The sequence below is a fragment of the Cryptosporidium andersoni genome (genome assembly GCF_001865355.1).
Source record: "Cryptosporidium andersoni isolate 30847 chromosome Unknown contig_2, whole genome shotgun sequence".
Taxonomy (NCBI): Eukaryota; Apicomplexa; class Conoidasida; order Eucoccidiorida; family Cryptosporidiidae; genus Cryptosporidium; species Cryptosporidium andersoni.
In genome coordinates this window covers 62,207-72,729 of record NW_027122843.1, presented here as the reverse complement: position 1 = coordinate 72,729, position 10,523 = coordinate 62,207, and the positions used below count along the sequence as shown (strand labels likewise).

At 27.8% G+C, this 10,523-nt stretch overlaps 6 protein-coding genes across 6 annotated transcripts; 4 read left to right on the top strand and 2 right to left on the bottom strand.

Moving 5' to 3' along the window:
* Positions 1 to 284: 284 nt before the first annotated feature.
* On the top strand, positions 285 to 2,156 carry cand_000470 (protein kinase domain-containing protein; the record flags this gene model as incomplete). The annotated part of the gene is made up of 1 exon (XM_067210297.1): positions 285 to 2,156. The coding sequence occupies one exon, from the start codon at positions 285 to 287 to the stop codon at positions 2,154 to 2,156; it is 1,872 nt and encodes a 623-aa protein (XP_067068372.1).
* Positions 2,157 to 2,225: 69 nt separating this feature from the next.
* Positions 2,226 to 2,942, bottom strand: cand_000460 (uncharacterized protein; the record flags this gene model as incomplete). The annotated part of the gene is made up of 1 exon (XM_067210296.1): positions 2,226 to 2,942. One exon carries the CDS (start codon positions 2,940 to 2,942, stop codon positions 2,226 to 2,228), a length of 717 nt encoding a protein of 238 aa, XP_067068371.1.
* Positions 2,943 to 3,146: 204 nt separating this feature from the next.
* Positions 3,147 to 4,208, top strand: cand_000450 (peptidase family C54; the record flags this gene model as incomplete). Its single annotated transcript, XM_067210295.1, has 1 exon — positions 3,147 to 4,208. The coding sequence occupies one exon, from the start codon at positions 3,147 to 3,149 to the stop codon at positions 4,206 to 4,208; it is 1,062 nt and encodes a 353-aa protein (XP_067068370.1).
* Positions 4,209 to 4,596: 388 nt separating this feature from the next.
* cand_000440 (TIM44-like domain-containing protein) lies at positions 4,597 to 5,955 on the bottom strand (the record flags this gene model as incomplete). The annotated part of the gene is made up of 1 exon (XM_067210294.1): positions 4,597 to 5,955. One exon carries the CDS (start codon positions 5,953 to 5,955, stop codon positions 4,597 to 4,599), a length of 1,359 nt encoding a protein of 452 aa, XP_067068369.1.
* Positions 5,956 to 7,409: 1,454 nt separating this feature from the next.
* Positions 7,410 to 8,924, top strand: cand_000430 (uncharacterized protein; the record flags this gene model as incomplete). The annotated part of the gene is made up of 1 exon (XM_067210293.1): positions 7,410 to 8,924. One exon carries the CDS (start codon positions 7,410 to 7,412, stop codon positions 8,922 to 8,924), a length of 1,515 nt encoding a protein of 504 aa, XP_067068368.1.
* Positions 8,925 to 9,265: 341 nt separating this feature from the next.
* On the top strand, positions 9,266 to 10,372 carry cand_000420 (KH domain-containing protein; the record flags this gene model as incomplete). Its single annotated transcript, XM_067210292.1, has 1 exon — positions 9,266 to 10,372. One exon carries the CDS (start codon positions 9,266 to 9,268, stop codon positions 10,370 to 10,372), a length of 1,107 nt encoding a protein of 368 aa, XP_067068367.1.
* Between the last annotated feature and the right edge of the window lie 151 nt (positions 10,373 to 10,523).

Sequence of the window (10,523 nt, the reverse complement as noted above, 5' to 3'; positions counted from 1 at the left end):
GCCCCACCATATGTGGCGCTAAGTGTGTGTTACTTCATAGTGACGTATATTCTACTGATGCCAACAAATTGTGTTTTGGAAGGACTGAAAACTTCTTTAATTCAAATGGTAAAAAATATCTAACAAACTTATATTCTGCAAGTTTTAGATTTTATAACTTTATGATTTCTGTTTCTTGGAGCATAATACAATATAAAGGAAATTAATTATACTCCAAGATTAAGGTGTTCCTTTATTGCAAATATAGATATTTTACTAATTTTACAATACATTCTGTAATTATGATGAACTTCCAAGTTTCACCTATATTACAGAATTCTATCTCGTGGTCTGCAAATTCTACAAATGGTTCATTCATAGCAAATAGAGAATATTTGGTTCGTAATAAGGAAAATTCGACAATTCAGTTTCCAGAGAATCCAAAAGGTTCATGCAGTAATGAAAATACTTTAAATGTTGACAGACCAGTTTCTGCTAGATGCACTTCGATTCCTCACTATAATTCTAATTTCTGCAAATACCCAACTCCCAATATTCTAAATTCGAACTCTAAGAGGTTTATGATTGGAATTCCAAAGACAAATATATTATCTCATATTAATCCTGTATTAAATCGTTCAGTGAGCTTTTCATCTGCCAATAATCAATTAGTCCAAAATTCCAGGAATTACCTTGAAAAGCCTATACCTTCATCTATATCTTCTGTGGGTTCTCAACCCTCTATCAAGGGGATTAATACCCAAAATTCAAGTTTTACAAATATTAATAATACTTTTGGTTCGGCTAATAAAACTGGTTTGTCTAATACTTCACTGAAAATTCCTTCTAGACAGATATCATATACAGCACGTCAGCCCTCTGTATCTGCAAAGATAAATCCTATAAGCTCGAAACACAATCATGCAAACTTGAAAATTCCATTTATTCGATTACCTTCTATTTCATCACGATCTTATATTCATAGTATTTCATCTCAACACTTACCAATTCCTTATGTAAATAAATCTACAGGTATATCTAGTGCAAATTTTGCATATACTTCATCTTTTAAATCTTCTGAGGCTCCTAACCAAAGTGTAGATGTAATTAATGGTAAATCACTGATTTCAAATAGCAAATTAGTATATAGAGGGTTTGAAGATGTCAACAAGAGAAATTACATACTTGAGATAACAGATGTAGAAATTAACATTCAAGACATTAAATTGAAAAAGTTACTGGGAAGAGGTGCAACAAGTTTAGTATACTTGGCTATATGGAGAGGAACTGATGTAGCTGTTAAATTATTGGGAAATTTAGCAGATTTTCAAAATGTGGAGAAGGAAAGTGAGATACCTTGTCTGATAAGCAATGAAAAAAATTCACTGCGATTAAAAGAATTTGAAGGTGAGGTAAATATAATGAAACATGTAAGACATCCAAATATTATACTTTATATGGGTGGAAATATTAGGTCTAATCCACCTTTCGTTGTAACTGAGTATTGTGCAGGTGGTTCTTTGTTTAACTTGTTGTATGGAATATCTCAACATAATGAGGAGTCAGATCAGGTAACATTTACCGGTCCATCTTTTAAGCTGACTATATATCAAAGACTAAAGATTTTACTTGATATTGCAAGAGGAATTTATTTTCTGCACTCTTCAGATCCACCTATTGTTCACCGAGATATTAAGTCTTTAAATATACTCTTAGCATATCCTGTGGATAGTCAAAATGATATCCCATTGGCAAAAGTTGGCGATTTAGGCCTATGTAAACATGCTTCAAATGGTAATGAAGGAAGTTATTGTGGAAATAAAATAGAAAATGTTGTTGGTACATACCAATGGATGGCACCTGAAGTCATCACAAATCAAATATACAACACATATATTGATGTATATAGTTTTGGAATGATCATTTACGAACTTGTAACTAACAAGACACCTTTTCTTGAGTTTGGAGTTAATGTTGATCCTGATATATTAGTTAGTGAAATTATCAAGGGCACACGACCATGCATGGATTATATTATTGAAAATATACCTCAAGAAATCATCAAACTTATGCAGAGTTGCTGGGATCAAGTACCACTAAATAGACCAAACATGACGGATGTTATTAGTGATTTAATTCTGTTAATAAATAAATCTCATTCAACACCAAATATTTAGACTTTAGGTCATAGCATAATTAGTTTAATAATTTGTAAATAGATATTCAATCATAAAGATAGACAATTTTCAGAAGATCACAAATTTGTCTAATAGTTTACAAGTATTCAAAATTGTTTGTTTATTATTGCCGATCTCATTTATATCTAAGCACCTAGATTTTATCTCAATTATTAGTTTGTTGGATGTTTTATTATTAAAGTTACCATCTGTGAAGTAGCTCTGTATAAGAATAATTATTTCATTATTTTCATGAGTATTCATAATCCCAAAATATCCGCTAACAAAATTAGTATTATAAAGTGTTGGTGGTTCACTATTGTAAGATCCAATATTTAGAAACCTAAGCATCTCAAAAAAGGAGGGGGACACTAAACATTCTATTACTCTGTTTAACTTCATATTTTGCATGTTAATATTTTGATTTCCATTAACTTTTCTTATCCATAATGTTTTGTCATTAAGCTGCTTTTCAGTACTCTCTATTATTGGAGCATAGCAACGTATCGCAATCTTATCTATTAATTCCCTAGGATATAAATATTGTCTTAAAACAGCTTCAGGACGTGCATCAATCTGGGTTTTAGTAAAATTTAATTTCTCCTCAGTATTATAACTATTAATTATAGATGTTGGGCACCATTGACTATCACACCACTTTATAGGAGTTAAATTTTGACAAATAGATTTCAATAATGAAACAATCTCTTCTAAGTTTTCATTATCAGCTTTTCCAATTATGCTACATTCCAAATAAGACTTTGATTCAGTGTTACTGCCATCCATAATATCTTTGACTGTTTACTGCAAATCTTGTCCGCATTATGAAAAAGTTGAAATAACTATACGGGCGGTCTTATCAATATAATAAGTGCTATATGAGCTAAATGGTGACTGAAACCATGCTTCTCAATTATTAACAAGATTATAACTATAACAATTTCTAAGGTTTTCGTTAATATAAATTTCTGGGATAAATATGTTTTAGAAATGACCTTTGATGGTATCAAGCAAATAATTTATTCTATAAGGAGCTTTATATCAACCATTATATATAATATTGATCAACATGATGATAGTTTAATATTTTTATTTGGGAATAAATATGATACAGACAAATATGATTCCTTTTTGGAGTCATTTCATGAAATTATTCTTTTTAGCTATAGATATAATTTCCCCACTATTAGGAGTGAATGGGATTTTTCTATAGAAACGGGATCTTCTGTCACTACTGACTTAGGCTGGGGTTGTATGCTTAGAGTAATTCAAATGAGCTTAGCATTGGGATTATTGAGATATTGTAAAATGAAGAAATATACATACTCTTTAGATTATATATTACAGAATTTTCAAGATTTAGAAGAATCTCTATTTTCAATACATCAGTTTGTAAAAGTTGGATGTAGTATATTTAACAAGAAACCAAAGGACTGGTTTGGGCCAACTTCTGCTTCAACTATTGCTGACTATTTGGTAAAAAATAATCCATTTTTATTTAATAACTTTAGAATATCGAGTATTTTATTTAAAGATGGAACAATTTATAAAGGTAATTTGTTTGAATCATTTAAGAGTGAAGGATATTCTGAAAACACATTAACTTTTGTTTGGCTTTGTACAAGGCTCGGATCCTCTGCACTAAATATTCAAAAATACAAACATTCTATTTTTTCTATATTCAAGAATGTTCCTCAACTTATTTGTATTGCAGGAGGCCATAATTGCAGTTCTAGTGCACTTTTAATTGTTGGTGCTAGTGAGAAATTCCTCTACTGTCTAGACCCTCACATAAAATTACAAGAGGCCTTTGTAATAAAAAATTTTAATAGAGAAGAATTTATACAGCAAGTGCCAATGAGAATATCTTGGGAAAATTTAAATCCATCTTTATCATTTGTATTTTGCTGTACAGATATTGACGACTTTAATCATTTGTGTTACAGTCTAGTCAATATTGACCCCCAACTCTTTGAAATTCTACCAAACAAGATTAAGAAACCAAATTGGACAGAAAGGCGAGATAGGGACAATGACTTCATAGTAATTTAGGACTATTCAATATTAATAATATTGTTTTCTAATTCCAAATTAAAATTATATATTTTTTTTACAAGATAATTTATTATAAGTTATAAGGCAATATTATTTTAAATGCTAATTTCTAATCAAACTTTACCAAACGAACTATTTAGTAATAATGCATTTCTAAAATTTTAACAAATCAGATATACTAAATATGATAAGTTACAAGTTTAAAAAAAATTGTTTACCAACAGATATAAAGTTAATAAAATATACTTTTTTAAACTGATAAATACTTTAAAATGAAAGTAAATTAATAGGAGAGTATATAAGTTTTTCTTCTATGTAAATATGTTATAACAAGATAATCTCACTATTATATAGTATTAAAATCAATTAAATATAAGTATAGCTTTTACCAGCTCTTTGAAGATCCGATAATTGCTATCTCAGAAATCAAATAAGGATATTCTAGTCCTTTTATAGAAGGATTTGGATGGCGAGTAATAGCCATTGAATAAACTACCTCTCTAATATCATCTACTGATCCAGATACAACCTTACCTTCATAGTCTCTTAAACAATTTATTTGCTGAGTAGAAAATGTGAATATAAACCATGGGTATGAATTAAAATGATTATATTCATTCAAGTCACTTGAATTTGCATTCCATCTCTTTGCACCCTTCAAATCAACATTACGTATTAATAACAATGTTGGATCAAGTTTAAGCTTCATTGATCTCCGTTCTTTGCAACTAGCTGATAAAGCAGCATATGCTGTTATTCCACAGTGTAATCTTAATACATCATCATTACCTACTAAGTATGCATCTATTATATGTGGTATAATCACGGTTTCAACAGTCTCAATAAATTCTACAGTATTAAATGTTGGATCTACTTTGCGCATCTCTTTTATAGCCAAGGCAAATTCGGTTTCACCAAATAACTTTTCAATTATAGGATTTTCGAAAAAATTTATAAGTAGTGGCATATCTCTTAATCTTGCCCCAAATCTATCCCAAACAGAGTCATGAGATAAAACCAAAGCATACTCAGATGAAACGAACTGTTCAGCTAATTTCTCTTTTTGATTAGATTCTACTAAATTACTAGATGATTTGATATTATCTAAAGAATCAATATTTCCACTATATATACTATCTTCTGAATTATATATTTTTTCATCCATTCCATTCATTTTAATATTTTGGGAATTAGCTTTACGCCATATTTCTAATTTCTCCTGTGCACGTCTTTTAACAGTATCATCATGTAGCATATTTCCAATATACTTTACTCCAAATATAAACTTATCACTTAAATTAAAAGCCATATTATTAATATATCTTCCAAATGAAGTTATCATTGGGAATTTATCTGAGTAATTAAGAATACCATTCTTAACGTTTCTATAAAAAACTTCAGCTTTCATACCTAAATCTTTTGATATATCACTAATTTTTAAAAAAATATCATCACTACTTTTTTGGGTACTTGTTTTTAATTCATCTATATGTCTTCTTAATTCGGGATTTGCTTCAATCTCCTTCTTCATTTGTTTCATTACTTGGTTAATAAAACTATTCCCACTTACTTTTCTAATTATATATAATTTATGTTTATAATTTAAATTAGGTAGTACAGTATTATTTGTAAAATATGGTTTATATATATGAAATCGCCTACAGATAATCCAGCAATATTTACTAAAAGGTTTGATATTACAGTAGTGATGTAAGACCACACTGCAATACTCTAAAGTCTTCATATTTCTCTATACATAAAATATTAATGTTTGTTATATTAAATTTAATGTACAAAAAAGAAATTGGTTCTTAATGTTTTTAATTCATTTTCTTCTCTGTTAAAATGCCGGCACTTTATTGTCTTAAGTATTTGAATTCCTTACTTTCATTATCTTATAATTGACAATTATATTTAAATTTTCAGATCAATTTAAAAATATTACTTTTATATTAAATCCTTTTTAATTACTTTTTTTTTTTTTTTATTTTCATCTATTATAGTCAGCTAATATTGAAATCAAAATTTTATTAAGTATTAGGTATTAATGTAATATTTATCACTGTTTATATATTCAAGTCTAATATTTAAATGAAAGTATTTTTAGTTTATAGAGTCTAGATTACTTCATTTTTATTATCTAGGTCTTTATTTCAAATTTTTCGGATCTTTAGTTAATTGTATATAACAATTTTATTTTACAACTTTTTTTTTTTAATTAATTTCCCAAAAATATTATATAATTATCAAAATGACACTAAATTTTATGAGACACCTTATTTCAAATTTTCTATTAAAAATTAAAACCTAGTATTTTATGAATTAACTCCTTAACATACAAAAAGTATATGATTTCTCTTATTCCAATTTAAGTTATAAATATTAAACCAGAATATTAACATACATTTTTTATTAAATTAAAAATATTAATAGTGGAAATAAAAACTTGTATAATTTTTAAACTATTTAATAATTTATTATTTTTAGAACCTTACTCCTCTTTATATTCTAGATTTCTTTTTCAGTCTTATAATAGGTATTATAGTACAGTTAGATATTACTAAAGTTAACTATATATTTAATTAAGTTTTTTTTATTACCTCCGAATATCGTATATGCATGCATGCATATCTAATATTACTCCTTTTTCACATTACTCTAATATTACAGATTATACTTTTACCTGGTTTTAATATTAAATCAAAGTAAAATATTTTATTAATTTTTAGTTAATAATGATATAAAATCTACTGTTACATAAAGTTATAATTTTATTATGCTTTTTAAAAGTATATTTTTATTACTGGAATTTATAACTTTAATATATTAATTAGTAAATTTTCTGGCATGTTTAAAATTGTATGATACTATGCTACTATATATTGACGAGAATGATTTATAAATTTTTTAAATTAGTTTGTCTTACATTTATCGGAGTTTGGTCTCCTTAAATTCTGATTAGTTTTATTTTTTAAATTGAATAGTTTTAGGAAATAGATACTTAAAATTAAAAGGATATATTTAGTTATATAGCTTAAAAGCTGCAAAGTTTTAGAATCTTCTTTAATATATGGTGATAGTGTAATTTTTAAATTAGTGCTATTTAGTGCAACTATAAACTATAGGTTTAGACGCGCAAACTGAGTGTAACATACTAAGAAGCTTTTTAATAAGTAATGTGAACTATTAGCAAGATATATGGATCTGGAAAAAAAAATTTTAAACTATAGTCAGATTAAAAGTGTACATCTTGAATGGTTAGATACCGAAATTGATAAACAATTTAATAAATTAGATAATGATAAATATAGAGATTTTGAAATTGTCAAACAGAAGTGGAAACTACTACTACTATTTTTTTCGGAATATGGTCCAATAACTAGAGGAAATAAAGTAGAATTATTTGATAATAGTAGAAGTGTATTAAATGCAATGATTAACGAAATAGATTCAGCAAAAGAAAGAGTTTGGCTTGAAACTTATATATTTGACAATTGTGAGATAGCAAAAAGATTTGTGGATTCACTATGTAATGCATCTAGAAGAGGTTGTGACGTTATATTATTAGTTGACTGGATTGGGAGCTGTAATATTCCTAATGAGTGGTTAAAAAAATTGCGACAAAGTGGTGTAAACATTGTGTGGTTTAATCCTTTATTCAATAAATCTGTTGGACCTATAGTCTTTCGTGACCATAGAAAGATATTGATAACTGATAATATTGCATTCTGTGGTTCTTTAAACTTATCTGCTACTTCAAAGTTAAAATCATATATTTACGAAGAAGCAGATTTAGATAAATATTCAAATGTTAATAACAGGAAAAGATACTTTAGTTATAGAATAGCAAGTTTTCTATATAGTAAGATATCTTCATGGAATTTAATCTATAGGAGACCTTGGTTCTACGATGTTCATGCAAAAATCAAGGGGCCTGCAATTTATGATTTAGCAAAGGTATTTTTGGATTCTTTAAAAGAGTCAAGATCTGATTTAAAACGAGATATATTTATTCGTCCAGATGAGTATGAAGATGGTTGTGTTTTGCAAGTTTTACTTAGTAATACAAGAAAACAGAACAAGGGTATACAAAATGTTTTAGCAATAGCTACAAGCAATGCTAATTGGAATGTCTTCTTGACTACTTCATATTTCATGCCACCTGGATTTCTTCGTCGTGCGATACAAAATTCAATTAAAAATAATATTGAAGTATCTTTATTATTGTCTGGTAATTCGGATATACTTGGTGATACGATGGCGTCAAAATACTTTCTAAAAAAACTATTTGCAAAAAAAAATGCTAGATTTTTTTTTACTAAAGATGCTCATTGCCATGCTAAATATATTGTTATTGATAGTATATGGTCCTCATTTGGTAGTTTTAATTGGGATAGATTTTCTTCAAGGAGAAATTTGGAGGTTTCTGTTGCAGCTTTTGATCCGCAAATTGCACAACAATTAATTAGCATGCAAAATAAGTTCACTAAATCTATAGAGAAGTCAGAAGAGTTGACCTATGATAGATTATACAGTCAACATTACTTTAGTTTGTTTATTTCTAAAATTATGTATAATGTTGTTAGATTATTAGGCAGGAATTGGCTTGATGGATTATCTCCTTCTAATTCTAAAAGTAAAAAAAGTTACATTAGGAGTTCAATTATTGACCTTTCAAGTTACCATATATTATGTAATGGAATTTGGAACTAGTTGTATAACCTATAATATTATATATAATTTTGTAAATTGTTTTATTTGTTTTTGCTTTTGGTAGTGCTAACATTCAATAAACCAAAAACAATTTGAGCGCTATATGTATTGGCCGATATACTTTTTATTAGCGCGAATATTTCAGTCAGATGTTAATTGACATTTCTTTAAATTGAAACTAAAGCTTGTTTTAAAGAACGTGTAACATAATATTTAATATATAATATTAATACCAGAAAGGCTGAGCAATTTTGATTTAATTTATTTCTAAATAAAATACTACCTGTAATATCTAAGTGTTATAAGGATTGGGTTTTCAAGAATTTAACACTTTCTAAAATATGACGGAGGAAAGAGATAAATCTGATATTAATAATGAGACAGTAATTATTGACAAAGAGTTAAGTAAAAAGAGGAGATATAGGAAGGATAAACCATGGGATAATGATACTATTGATCATTGGAAGGTTCCAAGATTATGCCCTGAAGATAATCCACACGGGTTATTAGAAGAAAGTAGTTTTGCTGTTTTGTTTCCTAAATATCGTGAAAAGTACCTGCGAGATATTTGGCCAGATGTTAAGAATGTACTTAAGGAGCACCAAATTAAGTGCGAATTAGACTTAGTAGAGGGTTCAATGACAGTCAGAACTACAGGGAAAACCTGGGATCCATTTATTATTATAAGAGCAAGGGATTTGATAAGATTATTAGCCAGAAGTGTTCCATTTCATCAGGCAGTAAGGATATTGGGATATGGAGAAGATGATAATAATTTGGGATGTGATATTATTAAAATAGGCCACAGAAATAAAGAGAAGTTTATTAAGAGGCGTCAGAGATTGGTTGGACCTAATGGATCAACACTTAAAGCAATTGAATTATTAACTAACTGTTATATTTTGGTACAGGGTCAAACAGTAAGTGTTATTGGGCCATATAAAGGTTTGAAACAAGTTTATCGTATAGTTGAAGATTGTATGAATAATATACATCCAATATATCATATAAAGGAATTAATGATAAAACGAGAATTAGAGAAAGATCAGAAATTGAGGAATGAAAATTGGGACAGATTTATACCTAAGTTTAAAAACAAATGTATTAAGAGAAAAGAAAAGAAGAGAATAAAGAAAGAGAAATCACTTTTCCCACCAGAGCAGCTACCAAGAAAGGAGGATATATTAATAGAGTCTGGTGAATATTTCGCTAATGAAATGGAGAGGAGTATTAAGATGAATGAAAGAATTAATAAACAAAAAGAGAAAAGAGAACAAAAGAAAAAAGAAAGAGAGAAGTTATTTATTCCACAAGATAATAGCAAGAAAAGTTTAGATGAATATAAAGAAGACATAAAAAGTGTAGTAGATAGAATAACAAAGAAAGACATCGATAAAAAAAAAAAAGTGAAATTAGATTTAAGTTCTGCAGAGAATTATATAATTTAGACTTTTTGAAGACATGTGATAAGTTTATTGACCAGATTTGAGGTTTTTGGATGCTTTCTCAATTGAATAAATATATTTTTCAAGTGATGATATACATCAACTTTTTTGACTCTTTGGGATTCTAATTCTTTATTGTTATCATCTAGATATT